Genomic DNA, 17,013 nt, shown 5'->3' with positions numbered 1-17,013 from the left:
TCCCAGTCAGAGGGCCAGTAGGCACAAAGGCCCTGGGGTGGTAATGAGCTTGGCACAGTCCAGGGACAGAAAGTGAGAGGGAGGGTGCAGGGCAGGAGAAAGGTCCACGGGAGGAGAAGACCTCAGAAGGTAGGTAGGAAGGGCCCAGATTAGCAAGGGCTTTGGTCTTCCTTGGAAAGAGGGTTTTAATTTGATTTGATAGATGATCAATATTTTGAATTATTGATGTTTGAGTATCTCTTCAGGGACTATCCCGGCCACTCTTATCTGAGATTCTGTGATGGAATTGCCAAGTAATAGCACAGAATTAATGTGGTGTTTTCGGAGCTTCATTTGATTCAATCCCAAATCCCTTGCTGTTCCTTAAGGAGCTGGTTGGAAATTGTTAGATGAGGATAATTAGCAGAAGGAGTAGCCGTTTCACCAGGCAGAATTCTACCCACGTGTGTTGATGTGTGTGAACTCATTTCAACAAGAGAATTGAGGGGCCCGTTTCTCTGTCATCTACTCTGCACTGAGTCCTTTTTGCAATCAGCTCTGAAAAGCCCAGGGTACGGCAGCCAGAGATCTCATTTTCTCTTATCACAGAAGCAAATCATAACTGAATAGTACTGAGACGTCCCCGACCCCTTCTGTGGCCTCCAGAGGAGCAGTCCATCTTTCCCCAGTGTTTTCTAGTGTCCCCAAGTACCAACCAATGGCCCCCCAGAGGTCAGCAGCAAAGGACTCGGAGATACTCTTTCTTCATGAAGACATATAATCAAATTTTTGTCTTCCATTATCTATCGGGAGTCACATGTCTTTGTGATCCCTCTCCAAAATAATGAGGTAAAGATGTCATTAAATTCTACTTAAGCACCCCCCGTCCAGCTTCAATGCTCATGCAAACAGTGATGCTATTGAATTAATAGGGTTGCCAAGCAGGAAGGAAATTGGGAGACCCAGGTAAGCCCACTCTGTAGGGCAGGGAAATCGGTCCATCGTTGCCCACGAGGAAACTTTGCAAAGGTCCAGGATATGAAAAAGGAGATTCCAATTGAGATTCCTGAAACCTTTGTCACGACAGACAGCTACAAATGTCAAATTTGGTTTCTTCCTAATAAGCCTCGATGTTAACGATTTTTGTTTTAGAAAATTCTTCCAGATAACGGGATCCTGAAATCAGCAGTATTTAGGGTTTGGGGTTGGGGGAAGGCTGTTCTCCACTGCAGTTTCACAGGCTGGGTGCCTGTTCTCTGCAGCAAGGTCAGTGTTGGGATGACCTTGGGAAACACACATAACTGAGAACAGAGGAACAGCGTTTCCACATCACGGTGACTCTGAGCTAATTTCCCAGCGATCGCACCGCTTTTCTTATGAGGGAATAATTGACCCATTTATGGTCTCGTTTCAGCTCGTTGCAGATCCTTGTGCCAGCAGCCCTTGTCGCCATGGCAACTGCAGCAGCAGCAGCAGCCCCAGCAGCAGCCCCAGCAGCAGCCCCAGCAGCAGCCCCAGCAGCAGCAGCAGCAGCAGCGATGGCTACCTCTGCACTTGCGACAAGGGCTATGAAGGTCTCAACTGTGAACAGGCACTTCCCAGTCTCCCAGCCTCTGGCTGGACTGAGTCCATGGTGCCCAGACAGCTTCAGCCTGTCCCTGCCACCCAGGAGCCTGACATAATCCTGCCACGCTCTCAGGCAACAGTGACACTGCCAACCTGGCAGCCGAAAACAGGGCAGAAAGTTGTAGAAATGAAGTGGGATCAAGTGGAGGTGAGCTCATTGTATGGTGTATTTCACATAAGATATCAGAAACATTAAGATAATTCTAGTGGTTCTTATCTGAGCAATAAAGATGGAAGACCTATAAAGTTTTCTATTGAACCAAAACATGGGTAATGTTACTCTGTACCTGTGTGTATCATGGCTTTGCAAGCATAAAAAGAGTCAATGAAAACCAAAGTGAAGGAGATTATTTTCTGGAGTGATATCCACATACATTTCTGTGAGATAATATTTGATTTGGGGGCAGACACCTCAGTGTAGAGTCAAATAATCAAGTCATTGTTGAACTGGTTTTCCTTCCTAGGGTATGTCTTAGTCTGTTTGGGCTGCTGTAACCAAAACACATAAACTAGGTGGCTTATAAACAACAGATGTTTATTCCTGACAGTTCTGGAGACCAGGAAGTCCGAGATCAGGGCAGATTTGGAGCCTCGGGAGGGCCCACTCATTCATAGAAGTGCCTTCTGACTGTAACCTCATATGGTTCAAGGGGGACCAGGATCCCTCAGGCCTCATTTATAAGGAGTTAGTCCCATGCATAGGGCTTTTCCCTTGTGAGCTAATGACCTGCCCAAGGCCCTGCCTCCTAATACTATCAGCCTGGGAGTTAGGGTTTTAATATGTGGATTTGGGACAATACAAACCTTTAAAGACCTGATTTTTTTTCTGTTATCATATTACTGTTTAGTTTTTAATTTTGGTACCTTGCAATATTTCCACGGGATTTAGTCTATCAGGTTTTGGCTGTTATACCTTCAATGTCTTCTAAAGTCTCATCCTGCTGGGCATGGTGGCACGTGCCTGTATTCCAGTGACTCCTGAGGCTGACAAGACGATTTTGGGTTCAAAGCCAGCTTTAGCAACTTAGCAAAGCCCTAAGCAACTTCACCAGACCCTGTCTCTCAATAAAAAATGAAAACGGGCTGAGGAGGTGGCTCAGTGGTTAAGCACCCTGGGTTTGAACTCAGGTACCAAAATAAGTCTCATCCTGCAGATTTTTTGACAGGCTTCTAAAAGTTTACATAAAGTATAATTTTGCTGGCTAGAAAAGTTGGAAGGCGAATCCACATCAAGAATCTGAGGTGACATTGGTAGAACATAATTCCACCCCACATCTTCCACTATATGTATCTAACATCCACATAAACCCAGTGACCTATTATTACAAATTTCATAGCTTGAAAAACACATGGGTCTTTGCAAAGCATGTATCAGAGTTGAGGAAGGTGTCTAAAAATGTCCCTGATGTTGTAAAGGAGGCAGTGAAGTTTCTTCTCCTATTTTCTTGCCTGCTCACGGGTGGACCCACTTCGTTTTAGTGCCGCTCAGTTTATGAAGGCCTTGTTCCAACTGCAGGGCAGTTGTTTGTTTAGATAGTTCCAGCTGTCTAAAATGCTGTGAAACTGGTTCTGATTCCAGACTCTTAATAAGTGCTTTGAAGTTAGGATTTGAATACCTCCTTGCGGGATGCGCCTTTATTGAATGTGAACTAGATTTGATTCCAAGTTTATCAAGGAAGCATCCTTTAAAGAAAATCTCTCCCCCACCAGCCATTTCAATCTGTGTATTTAAAGTCATGCTTTCCTCAGACGGAAAGTGTAAAGAAGAATTGCTCCATCTTGTAGTCGTGCTCTTTGTCTTGGGCTGTTGGGCTGTTGAAGAAGCAGGTTAGAAGTGTCGGCAGGAAATATGGGGGGATGTGCTTGGGCTTCCCTTTTTCATGAAATAATGCTGCTTTGAAAACATGAAGCGATTTGGAGCTTAGAGGACTGATACTCAATGACCAGTGTCTTTTCCACAAATTTAACAAGTTGGAAGTCTTTGAGTATCAAAGATGGATTTTAGCCACAGAATTTAGCTCTAGGATGTTCTGGCAAATAAGTGTTGGGCTCTGGAGGAAATAGCTGACGTTTCTCTATTGTTTTCAGTTGATTCTGTGGTGGGGAAGTGTTTTCATACTCCTGTTTTCGGCTGCTCTAGGTGAAGACAATTAGTTAATCAATTCAATTTAAAAATGTAGGTGTGGCCCTCAGGAGAGAAGAAGGGCAGCTTCCCTGCTCGGCTCAGGGAGCTGGGTCAGGTGCTCCCTGTCCTTGCAGGTGTGAAGATGTGCTCTCCTGGGCACTAACACTCACACCCACAATCCCTCCTGTTTTTTAAGCATTCAGTCCCTTGTCAGCACCAGGATGCGCAAGGAACAGAGAATGAAAAAGAACAGGGAGTGAGACTGTGCCTCTTTTCCTAAAATAGCTTATTTATCCATTTTTAAAGTCCTGGAAACCTGTAGACTGCTCTTGTGGGAGCTGCAGTTCATAAAGTCACGGCAAAGTCTCCTCTTCTTTTAAGGCCTAGGGATGCATGTGTCCCTTCCAGGAGGATGGAAGCCTCATCTGGAGAGGCCCAGGGGTGTGGCTCATGGAGTTGTGCTTTGCGACCTTGCCTTGTACCGTGAGTGATCAACCCAATAGCATGTCCTCCTTTTCTCCAGGTGGTCCCCGACAGCGCCTGTGGGAATGCCAGCTCTAACAGCTCTGCAGGTGGCCGCCTGGTGTCCTTCGAAGTGCCACAGAACACCTCAGTAAAGTAAGAAGATTCTTGGTCGAAATTTGTTAAGATTGCGGGGTGCAGTGGCGCATACTTGTGGTCCCAGTGACTCAGGAGGCTGAGGAACGAGAATTGAGAGTTCCAGCCCAGCCTGGGTGATTTAGCAAGACCCTGTCTCTATAGAAATTAAAAAGGGCTGGGGATGTAGCTCTGAGGTAGAGCATCCCTGGATTCAATCCCCAGTACTGCAGGAAAAAAAAAAAAAAAAAAAAAACAATCACCAGAACCTGAAGAAACACAATAGCCATCCAAACCACCCACTCCCACGGAACAGCTGCTAAGCTTGGTACTAGCACCTGTGTGCTGGGTGGTGCCCACAGATGTACCTGTCAGCACCAGGATGTGCAAGGGTCACTGTAAAGGGGCAGTGGTCTGCAGATCATGAACAGAGTCCACAGGTAGACGCAGCCCATGCTGCTTGAAACCTGGAGGAAGCTGTCTCGGAAGAGGACTTCAGAGTTGGGACCCAGGGGGCTGGAGATGTGCAGGGAGGAGACTGGATTGGTTGAGGCTAATGTGGGGGACAAAGCCCTGAGGCCTCAGATGAGACCTGAAACCAGGCACCTCATCTCCCACATGACTGTAGCTTCCAGAATTACTGGCCTTTTAAGATATTAATAGAACATTTGGTTAAATTCATTTGCATAATTTATCCCAAATTTAAAATTCTCACATTACAATTTTCTCCTTCAAAGCAAGCAACTGAGTGTTTTGTCTTAAGTTTAAGCTTCTTCAAATCACAAACTGCTCATGGTCCCCAGGGGGAGATGGAGGAGAAGCAGTGGGAAATCAGCTTTCCTGCATCAGAGGAGTCAGCCCTGGGTACTCGCGGTGGGGGGAGTGGGGGCAGACCCAGCACCACCGTGTCCAGCCTGGCTGACACCCCCTCTGCCTGTCCTCCTTCGTTCCACCCTCCTCACACCACCCATGCAGTCTCTGGACATTTGCTGTCCAGTCGTTGGGGATTTTAGAAGGTTGGGGACATGAGGTCCCGATCAACCATTTCAATGCATTACTTTCCTTTGAAGGGACTGTGGGCACTCTAGTCCTTTTTCGTAAATATGGGTCCTTTTTGCCCATCTTGCTTTCCCAATAGTGGCATCTGGAAGGGGACTTGGTTACAGTGCCCCTGCACTCTCTTCCCCAGGTCTTGAGGTTCCTCTGGTAGGGGAAGCGCCAGAAAGGGCAGTGGACTTGGACACAGGAGCAAGGTCCCTGCAGGGAGTCGGGTCTGAGGCCACTCCCAGCTCCACCAGCAGGGGGACCCCGGTCCTCAGGGTTTTAGGTGCTCACAACAGCTGAAAGCCCTGGTCCAGAGCCGCGTGAGGGAGTGCCGAGGAGCGCTAGTGACTAACTCGTGTACTAGTTTCCTTTTTAAGAAACCATCTCCCAGGCCTTTCTTGCTCAGATGATACTACTTGGCTCTCATAAGCCTGTCTGAATTATTCTGGTCTTCTGCCCCTTTAAACGCTTTTTTCCCTCTCTCTCAACAAACCTGAGACCCTGTTAGGCTGTAGAACTGGATGGAAATGACCCAGACTGAGCAAAGTCAGAATGCCAGATGATCTGTGGGCACCCCAATCCATGTGTGGGGTTTCCTAGCCCCTTACAATTTAATTTATTCATGCATTCAGTTGTTACCAAACTTTCCTGAGCCCCCCTGGAGCTCTGTATTGGGGGAACAGCTCTGCAGAGAGCACCCTGGGAACCTTCAGCCAGAGGTGGAACCAAGTCCTTCCGGGACACAGGGAGAATGGGCAGCTGCTAATGGGAAGCTGTGTATTTCCTGGGTGGAGATGGAGGAGCTGGGAGAGAACTGGGCTGGGAGGAGACAGGGTAGCTCCTCCCTGCTGGAGTGCTGGGTTACTGGGATAAGGTGCAGGAGTCGGAGCAGGGAGGGGTTGAGGGCCTTTGATGGCAGCTCATTCTCTGGATTGTATCCTGAAAACCACAAGAAACCAGGGGAGACCTGAAGGGGACAGGGAGAATGACACAGTTTGCTCATTTGGGCAGTGAATACAACCCAGGGGGTCGTGTTGAGTTGCCGTACACATTTGAGATAAATTTAAGCAAGGCTCTTTTATGTTGTGTGGATTTGTCTGCAAAGGAACCAGTGTGCTCTTTTTATCATTTTTAAAAATTGTTACCAAGGTGAGGCACCCTTCAGTTGCCCTGTGGTGGTTTTAAGCAGGTGGGAGTTAGACATTTCTAGTAAATGTGGGGAAACTTGGGGGTACCCAAAGTTGACAAGTGTCCACACAGTCCTTCTCTCAGCTTCCCCACATCTCTGGGATGTACATGTTGCCTTTAGCTTTAACTTGATGAATTGGTTCTGGGATGGATTTTTCTGGAAGAGATTTTTCAATGACATCATTCCTGTTTTCAGAATTCGGCAAGATGCCACGGCTTCTCTGATTTTGCTGTGGAAGGTCACTGCCACGGGGTTTCAACAGTGCTCCCTCATCGACGGAAGAAGTGTGACCCCCCTCCAGGCTCCCGGGGGCCTTGTCCTCTTGGAGGAGATGCTGACTTTGGGGCACAATCACTTCATTGGTGAGTCACAGCGGTCTCCTCCAGACCACGTCTGATTCAGCACAAACTTGGTTGGTGTTTGGACATAGACTGGAAATCTTTCTCAGATAATATGAATTCTAGATATCAACTATTTTAGATATCTATTTATTTTCCTCCATTTTAGATATGGTTTGACTTGGAATCAGAATGGATTTCTATTGTAATATCTGCAGTGTGGCTCAAAGTGGAGGAAGCAGGAGCTCTGGGTTCCAGAGACTGTATCCTGAGCCACTTGCTCAGATGTCACAGGAGGGATTACGGCTTCCTCTGGGCTCCTTGGCCTCACACCCACTGCTGAATGGGCCTCTTGCAACTTTTCACTCTTTCTTGCCTCCATAATTTAACTTCCTTGAACTCGTCACATATCCAGAGAGCTGTTTTTGAGTTTCTCTTTGGGGTAGAAATGTCCTTCAGACAGCCAAGCCCCCAGGTTCCCTTCTCCAGTCCCATCCATGCCCTCCCAAGGGCTGCACTTGGACAGTTTCGTAGGCGACCTTTCCCCTGGCTTAGCATTCTGACCATTTCTACCACTTGTCCTCACCCCTCACCTGGCGCAGGGCACTACTCGAGTTGGAACTTGTAACTCTAGCCCCTTAATTTTGCTGATGTGAGGGACTTTATTAGAGCTTCTTCCATCTATAGCAGCCACGTAAAGACACAAGCTGAAGGGTAGAATCTGCCCCTGCCAGTCTAATGCCCCCACCTGTTCCTGCAGCTCATACTTTCTTGTGTCCAGCCAGGTATTCTAGCGTTCTCCTTTAGAGCATGGGATCTTTACACCCGTTTGAAATATTAGCTGGCATTTATGCCCTTTTGGTTGTAACATGGGTTTAAGTTTGGAGGGACAGAAGTGCAGGTGGGGATTAATAGGGATTTACCAGCATTGATATAAATTTATCTTTTGAGATAGGAGAAATTCTGTGAATTCACATACAGCCTGAACTCATTTTGCTAATGCAATTTTAAGGAAAAAAAAATGATCTCTCTGGTTGAAATTTATTATTCCTGGGAGGTATTTTTTTTCTCCCCCCCCCCACCCGTCCTGGTGTTTGAACCCGGGGCCCCTCATGCACTCTCAGCAGGTGCTCTACCACTGAGCCACACTCCTGCCCAAATATATTATTCCTTAGAGGAATAATCTTAAAACATTAATTTCACATACTCAAAATTGAGGGACTCTTTCTCCCCACATTAGACTTTAGGTTATCACGGGGAGGCAATGAATTTGAGTAATGTCATTTCTTTCCAAATACCATTTCTTTCACTTAGAAATGTTGTGATCTGCTGTCTGAGATTTCCTGGCTAGAGCTGGTGGGGCTCCTGTTTGCTGCAGAGCCTGGCTCCACAGCAGAGATCCCTGCCTCCCTTCTCCTCTCCCTGAGGTGGCGGGCGGTCCTGTCGCCAGCCCCTGCAGAGGAGCGATGGCCAGCTTCCCGACAGTGACAGTGATAAATTGGCTACACCTACACACTGCCAGCCTCCTCCTTTACAAGATCTCTTTGTCTTAAAGAAACAAGATGTATCTTTTGTAATCAGGGAAGAAGCCTTATGCTTACTACATTGACATGTGTTTAATGCTCTTTTTATTCTGTTAACAAAGGGAGCTTAAAAAATAAAAACTAAAAAAAAAAAAGGAGCTTAATAAAATAATTCACTTTCCTAATCTGGGCTCTTTAGGCATGAATACATTTTAGCAAAGACCATTTTGCAGAGCACAGTGACACATTCATGTCACAGACGGACAGGTTGGTGCTAATGCAGGTGGGAAGAAAACATCCATGTCAGGGGAGGCCAGAGTTCCAGAGCGGTGTGGTTCAGACCCTTTTGCTCCCTTCTAGGAAGAAGCTTGGAAAACTTACAGGGGTGGACCGTCTCCTGTCTCTCCACTCTATCTACAGACCCCATACACTTAACCTCTGGCCAGGGCATTTCGGTATTCCCATGCAATATGGCAGAAGGATCCCTTCCGTGTCTTGGGGAGACCAGGTTGTTTGCTGTCAGTAGATTTGAATACCTTTTAAAAATTAATTATTTTTTAGGTTATGGTAATCTATTTTGAATTAAGGAGTATAATATATTTATTTTTTAAATCGATACATAAAAAAGCATAAAAGTTACAGGAGTACCAGTCCGCAGGATACTTCAATACACGTGTACCTCGTGTAGCATCTAAATCAGACTGCACACCTCTAGCTCCTCAAACGTTTATCGAACCTTCATGGGGAGAGTGAAGGTATGATGCAGTCCTTTCTTCTACACTTGTGAAGTCGTCTGCTGAGAGTGTGATGTCCGGCCCAGGCCAGATGACCCCAATGTGCGCGATTCAGCCTGTTTCAGTGTGCCCACAGTTAACTTTCTTAGTTTTCCTTCGTTACCATTGACTTACTAACATTTTTCAGGGAAAAAAGCAGAGAAGTTTCTATGACGTGTGTGACCCTTGTCCCTGGGTCTTCTCTACCAACCTGTTCCCTCCTGAGTTACCACCAGATTTCACTCTCTGCCTTCTCCTTAATCACCCCTTTTGGTTTTCTTCAATGCATCTCTCCCACATTTATTATTTGCTTTATGCATTGTTTGGGGGTAAATAATGAAACAACCTCTGTTTACGCTGTCTGCCCTGTGGGGAGCATCAGAGGTACTCATTAGCCTAGTGACTCAGTCACCCCACAGTTTGTGTTTCCAGGGAGTAAAGTTCGTCAGGTTTCCATGAAGCCTAGCGTGACCCCGTGTCTTTAGGAAGTGTAAATATACTTTTACTTGCAGTGGCTCGAGCACATTGATGTGAGGGGTGACCTCAGGGGCGAGGCCCAAGCAGCCCTCTGGGATGTGACCTCTGAGAGAAAGCTGCTGAAGGAATGGGGAACCATTTCCCGGGGGGGGGGGGGGGAGCCCCTCTGGACCCCTCCCCAGGCGTTTCCTCCTCTTGTCTCCTGCCCCAAGGGACAGGTCTCCTCACTTCTGCTTGGTGGTCCTCGCTCTACCGGGCCCATCCCCAGCTGCATTGCACCCCAAACTCTCCCTACCTCACACCCGCAAATCCATTCTTCCTCATTTAAACCATCCTCTTTTGAGTCTCTGATATGGAAATTGGCTGCCAACGATTCTACTCCACGTGGATTCTCAAATCTCCTTTTATTCTTACAAATTCTGTCTAACACGCAGCAGCCTGGGACACTCTGCTCAGTCCTCCCCTTTCCCCGGAAGCCCCGGGAGCCACGTCAGCCTCACCCACACTTCTGCCTACCTGCTTGTTCAGGGGCACACCGATTTCCCTTCCGCACTCTCCTCTCCTACTCCATACTTGTTGTTAGCTGGATCGGGTAGTCTATCCCTTTGTCCTTCTTTGAAATTGTTCTCACTTTGAGCCAGATCATTCATCTTCTTCTTCTTGGCAGTTGCTCTACTTTCTTACAGTTGCCGTTTTCTCTTCCCTCCTTCTCTTCTCCTGCTCCTAACCCCTGTTTTCTCGGTGCCAAGCTTTCTTGTGGTTTCAGCACATTTTTACGTCTATGTTATAACAATACATGTACTGGAATATTTCATCCAGACCAGTGGTACTTCATTTATGATCCCCGGAGATTCTCTTATAACTCTAGATTCTCTTTAATTCACAAAGGAATACATAGCGTGAGGTGCGGCCCATAGGAATGTCATTTTAGCCACAGAGCCCTGGAAATCAGTAATTCCTGGAATTTTGAAACTAATTTCTTGGTTGGGTTGGATGGTTTCCAAGTCTGCCCATCACCCCATAACCTCTTTGTGTATCCTGGGGGCTGGAGAGTCCTCCTTGACCTTATTTTTTAGTTTAAGGCTCTTTTTTTTTTTTTTTTTTTTTGGTACCAGGGATTGAACCCAGAGGTGCTTAACCACTGAGCTACATTGCCAGCCATTTTTATATTTTATTTAGAGGTAGGGTCTCACTAAATTGCTTAGGGCCTCAATAATTTGCTGAGGCTAACTTTGAACTCCTGCCTCAGCCTCCCAAACTGCTGGGATTATGGGTGTGTGCCACAGCTCAGTTTAAGACTCTTGTTTTGCAAAATGATTCCTATAACAGTGTCTTCACTTCATTCCCTTCTCTTGAGAAACAAGGCAGGAATAGGGAGTTTATAGAAAGGTGAATAATTTTCTCTTGTTAAGGTGATAAGACTTCCCTGGTGCAATAGTCTTTCATGGGCCCAGGGGTTTAGTTTTTCATGGACTTACCTGTGTATTTGTCCTCACTGGAATTACAGTCCTGAGGAGATTATAGTCTTTTGAGTCTAATAGTTTATTTAGGCATATTTTAAAAACAACAGAATTCTCAATACCCAACCAATACTATTATTCTTAGGCAAAAGTTTTGCACTCTGGGCTCAATTGCCCCTGATTTTGGGAGTCACGGGGTGCAAAGGTGTATTTCATGGATACTGTGGATCTCCTGAAAATGTATTGTGTGCATCTCTGCATCTTTATCAGGAGAGTCAAAACTTCACTGGATTCTTAAGGGCATCTGATTCCCTAGAAATTTCAGAGCCACTGCTTTAAGCTTTGTGTGTGATCCTGTGAGAAGACATAGGATTTTTAAGATTCTTTGCTTATCCACTGAAGCTTCCTTTGCAGGTTTATCTGCTTCCTAAGTCTATATTGAGGAATTTAATCTAGTTTTATTCACTTACATTTGTGGGCAGCAGGACTATTGGAAATATTTAGTCTGTTAGTTTAGAAAACTGGAATTGTGAGCCTCTATTTCTCAGACACTTTTCTAGTTTGCAAATGTGAAGATGATTTAGGTGTCATCTCTAGGTGCGTGGGGTGGCATGTGGCATGACAAGGAATGTGCAAAAGTGGCCAGAGGACTCAAGGAAGGAGCAGCAAACTCCACCAGGGAAAGAAGGGCAGGCAAAGTGTTCTCCTGGGAGGTACCGGATGGAGGTGTGGCACTCGGTGGCCCAGGCCTCTGTGTGATTAATTTAATAATAGTGCTCCATACTACTGGCTGTCACAACTGGGAATGACGTTTAATTTCAACAAATATATAACAGAACCTGGAAAATCTCACTACCTTGTATTATCTCTGTTCTTAGATATGAGCAAATTTATATCAAGTGAGGTGCTCAAGGTATGGATCATGTTTTTTGGATTCTACATTCATCCTCCAAAGAAATGGAGGGAATCTTCTGGTCTTTGATGTGAATTTTCGGGTAGCCCTTTGGAGTCTTTAATGAACCTCTGTTTTCTCATTCTGGAATGGTATCTTTTCCCTCCCTTCTGTTCCTATAAGCCACGTCCTTCAAAACACAAGTTCTAAAAATAACTTAGGTCAGATTGGGGTGTCTCATTTTGCACATCATTTCTTGGTCAGGACTTTAACTCAGCAATAAATAGTCTGGTCCGCCTCTCCCTATCTGCCCACCATTCCCCTCTCGTTCCTGTCTGGCTTCCAGCTCCTGCGATTGCTTCCTGGCCATGGGTACCATGTAGAGCAGCCAGAATCCATCTCCTATGGGACACTCACTGTGGCAGGGAAGGTATAGAGGAGGGAGAGGCCAGGGACAGACCAAGGCATGTCAGAAGGAAGGATACCCCTGGGGCTGACGGGTGCACAGCCTCCGTCGTCCTCCTGTTGGAAAGGGCTATGCAGAGATGCAGGATCAAAGTGGCCATTCACCGGTGGCAGCTGCAGGGACCTGAGGGCCCACTTATCTCTTTCCTACACACTCTAACCTCAGGTTATGTTTCTCCTTCCTCTGATGTTCATTTAAATTTGCATTTTGCCATTTAGTGTTATGTATTTTCTATAAGCCTCTTGGATCATAAAAAATGAGTTAGGATATAAAGAAATAAGATAGTGGGAAGAACAGTTGATTTTCAGAATGTCCTTTACTGTACCTACATAACATTTTCATTGAGCATGACTTTTTCAGGTCCATTAGCTTAGGGATCAATATTTGCCTCTCAGCCGTGACCCAGCGAGGCAGGGTTGATTTTCTGAAATGTTCTAGCCCATCTTCCCAAGCCCCTCTTTCTTGCATGCAGCCTGCTGCCACACCACATTCTAAAGTTGCCCCTTAGTTCTCTTAGTGCCAGGCTCTGTTCTGTCACCTGCAGCCTCCAGTGTCCAGGCAGGCTGTTCACTTGTGGGGGGGGGGGTGTGCCACAGTGTATCTTACTATCCAAATCTGGGGCTAGGGGGTCCCTGGACCCTGGACTGAATGTTAAACTGGGTTCTTCCCTTCCACACGCAGAGCTCCTGGGCTTCCGTAGGCTTCCTGGAGTAAAAATCTCTTTCCTTCGAGTATAAGGTCCCCATGCCTCCAGTCCCGTCCCTGTGACTGTCACCTTATCTTGCTGCTGCACAAGGAAGACCCCTCCTTTCCGTGGTCTGGACTCTGACTTCTTGATCTTCCAGTAGCTCTGCCTTGGATCATGCTCCACTCCTAGATGCTGACGCCAGCCCAGTGGGGGGCTGCTTCTTTCCTGCCTCTGAGTCATGGGGTTGGATTGCTCTTTCTGGAGGTGTGCCCAGACCCACCAGGCACGTCCCCTGTGTGCTTCTCTCTGCATAAGACAGGCAGCATTCAGCTCCATTAGCATAGGGATCAATATTGGTATCTCAGCCGTGACCCAGCGAGGCTGGGTTGATTTCCCAAAATATCTAAGCTCATCTTCCTGAGCCCCTCTTTCTTGCATGCAGCTGCTTCCACACCCCTTTCTAAGGTTGCCAGTGTGGTCTTTACTCTGGCTCCTTCCCCAGTGGCTTTGCTGGTTGTTGGTCTCTCCTTTTCCTCTAATAGCAGCATTTGCAGCCATCATCACACAACTCAGCATCTGAATATTCTCTTCCTTCACCAACTTTTTTTTTTTAATGTTGGTTTTATGTCATTGAATTGTAGACCTCTACAAAGAAGAGACGGTGTCCTAGCTCCTGGAAACCATGGTGACCACAGGGTGCTCACCTGGCTGATCACATTTGGTTTAGACAAAAGTTACTGCTCCATAAATGCCATGCAAAGAAAATTCCCAGCTGCAAAATGTCAATCTTAAGAAATCTTTGTAGATTTTCATAACTCATCTCTGTGACATTTAAATGCCCCCCCTTTTATTACATTAAGTGTATTTTAGAGGATCAAATGCAAAAAAAAAAAAAGAAAGATAAAGAAGGCAGAAACTTCTCATCCTTTTGGGAGTACTACATCTGTCCTTTAAGTATCTTTCTCTGGGAGCTAAAATAGTCAAAGTTTGGAAAGGTTACCACCTATAGAATCATTAACATCTTCTTTCTATGGAAACTTAAGATTTAAAAATGAAAATGCAAATATTTCACCTTTTTATGGTCATCTTAAAACCAGAGTTGAACAAGGTCTGTGGAGCTTATTATAATAGAGAAAAAAAAGAAACCCAAACTTGGATGTGTTCAAACAAAAAGTAAAAGCTAGAGAAGACCAGAGGGAGCATGGAGCTGCTCTGAAGAGCACAGCTTACATCAATTCCTACACTTCACATTTGCTAATAAGAGGCTTCCGTGACATTGAAATTGCACTTAAACCACACTTCAGTGTTATTAGCAATCAGGATTATTGTTCATTTTCTTTTTGTCATTGAGTATTAAGATCAATGAGCATTAGGATTGTTGAGTATTAGGATTTAAAAAAAATCAGTTGTCATTAAACTTCATGTCCTGCTCCTCTCTTCCTAAATATTGTCACGGTCAGCATCATTTATTTATTGTGTGGATTGATTATGATGATAAATTGAGCATTATTGAAAGCACCCCACCATGGGCATGCATGGCAGCTATAGCTGGCCATCTACAGCTCAGAGGCTCCACTGTGCTGGAACGGGGCAGATGACTAAAGATACGTGAGGTGTTCCTCTTCCCCTCCAAGCCAGACCTGTGAGCCAAGCAGATTACTGGTCTTCCCACAGGCTGGATAGCTCTGCAGAGGAATCTTCTACAAGCTCCTCTGGTGACTCGTTAGCACACTAGAGTTTGCAGATTCCAAGAACTAACTGAGAAGTAAAGGATGACCCTATGGTGGAGTGAAGCCATTCCAGCCCAGATATAGGGCAATGGAGCAAGGTGCTGAGGCGCTTCTGTGGTTTTTTGAGGTTTGCTTTCAGAATTTAAGACAACACACCGGCTGCAGATGGTTCTCCTGAGATTGGACCCAGCACCCTAGGCGGAGAGACTTCCTTGGTTTCACAAAGCAAACCCGAGCTTCATCTTTGTACCGTTGATTCTCCTTTTCTCTTCACTCCATTTGGTTTTCCTCTCCTTCAGTCCTTCACTTAAAAAACCAGTGCATCTTACTTACAAATCAATTTAGAAAAATCGAATGATAAAGAATTACTTTTATGTTTTAAAGAATTTCTTATTAACTCTGGAAAGAAATACCTTATTTTGTAACTAATGGTAGTGAATTTTGGTCCAAATCTTACCCACAGAATTTGATGAAAACATTTTTGAAAAGCCTTCCTCCAACTTAGAGACAGCCCTCCTCATGCCTTTGCAAGTTTGTCTTAGCTTTGGCCAGTGCAGATTTCAACTAAGAAAGTGATTTTTTAAAAATGCCTCTGTGGAGGCCAAATGCAAGCCTTCTCTCTTTCTTCTTTCTAAGGGGGTTGGTTGGAAAAGAGGGAGGGGGAGAGAGGAAGAGAGGAAGAAAGAGGGAGGGAGGGGATGGACAGAGAGGCAGGGGGGAGAGCTTCTCTGTGCTAAATATGTGTCCCCCCCCCCCCCCGCAGTGGTTTTCTCTCAGAGAAAGAAGGTAATTTTCCAGTTACTCTCTTTTGAAAAATTAAACAAAGAACAGTTCTATTGTTTATTTCTTATTATGAAAGTGATATGTGGAAGGAAGAAAAGGAAAACTGAAATTTACTCTGATCGTCTTCCACTGGCAGAGTACACCTGTCTTGTGGCATTTTCTTGAAGACACCTTTCTTTGTGTGACAGGGCGTGCATACACCCACACACGTTTTTTGGGAAGGAGAACATAATTCATGTATTGTCTTGTTATTAGTTTTTTTTTAACATTTAATGTCCCACTAGCTTTCCTTTATGCTAATAAATGTAAGTCTGTAGTGTTCTTCTAATGGTTGGGTGGTGTTCAGTTGCCTCCACTTATGATAATTCAGTTACTCAATATGCTATTGTCTAACAGTTAGACCCCCCTCCCTCCCTTCACCTTTTAGACAGTATTTCAAACATGACTATCAACACCTCTTTGTGTCTTTTCTGATGGGTTAGATTTCCAGATATGGAATTTGCTGGGTCAAAGGGTTTATATATCTCAATGTCAAATTTTGATGTATGCTAAGAAATTAACTTTCTGCCCAATTTTCACTCACAATAGCCAGTTTACCAAGGGGGTTGGGCACTGTTCTTCCTCCCTCGGCTTTGGCTAACTGTTCACCAGATTCCACGTGACATTTACACACACCCCGAAGCAGCAACTCCTCACCAATAAAGACTTGTGGGCATCTCAAGGAGAGGAGTGGTCATGGCGTGTGTCCCTCAGGAGAAGGTGTTACGGTGGCTTCACCACCGTGTGGCGTTTGTAGTCCACAGTAGTGATCAGTGCAGCGGCTCCGTGGTGTCGCTGCATTTGCACATCAGAGTGGACATGGGTGGGGGCGTGGACACAGTGGCCTCTATTCTCCAGGTCTCTCTCGAATCCACCTGTTCTAGGGGTGTGTCTTCCACTGCTGTTGTGCACACCTTTGTGTTTCAGAAGGCTGAAATGTCACTTCCACCTCCTCTGCCCTTCTTGGCTTTCCCAGTACACTATCCTGAAGGTTGATATTTCAGTTCCTTTTATCATGGGCTTTCTATGAGGCTGGAATGATTCCGGGAGAATAGGGCAAAGGATGGTCCAGAAAAGACTAAAATTTGGAAAACTTATCATGGAGGCTTGAGAGAGGAACATTTAACTTCTATCCTCACAAAATGGGAGCCGTGATTGTTTTTGGCAAAGCTCTTGAGTGGGCTACTCAGAGCAGCAAGTAAATGGGCCAAAGTGGGGGTGTCAGCAGGGGAGGGGAGTCTAGATTCCCGTGAGGAATATAAATAATTAGGATTGAATTTCAAA

The 17,013-nt window shown here is 45.6% G+C and overlaps 1 protein-coding gene across 1 annotated transcript in view; it reads left to right on the top strand.

Annotated features, from left to right (window-relative positions):
- Positions 1-17,013, top strand: part of DNER (delta/notch like EGF repeat containing) — a 298,589-nt gene that overhangs the window by 122,113 nt on the left and 159,463 nt on the right. The window contains exons 2-4 of the mRNA XM_081262396.1: positions 1,394-1,753; positions 4,254-4,348; positions 6,756-6,922. Coding sequence (XP_081118522.1) covers positions 1,394-1,753; positions 4,254-4,348; positions 6,756-6,922 — 622 coding nt within the window. The remainder of the gene's footprint in view (positions 1-1,393; positions 1,754-4,253; positions 4,349-6,755; positions 6,923-17,013) is intronic.

The sequence above is a fragment of the Spermophilus citellus genome (genome assembly GCF_964194105.1).
Source record: "Spermophilus citellus genome assembly, chromosome: 11".
Lineage (NCBI taxonomy): Eukaryota > Metazoa > Chordata > Mammalia > Rodentia > Sciuridae > Spermophilus > Spermophilus citellus.
This window is presented reverse-complemented; position numbering and strand designations above follow the sequence as displayed.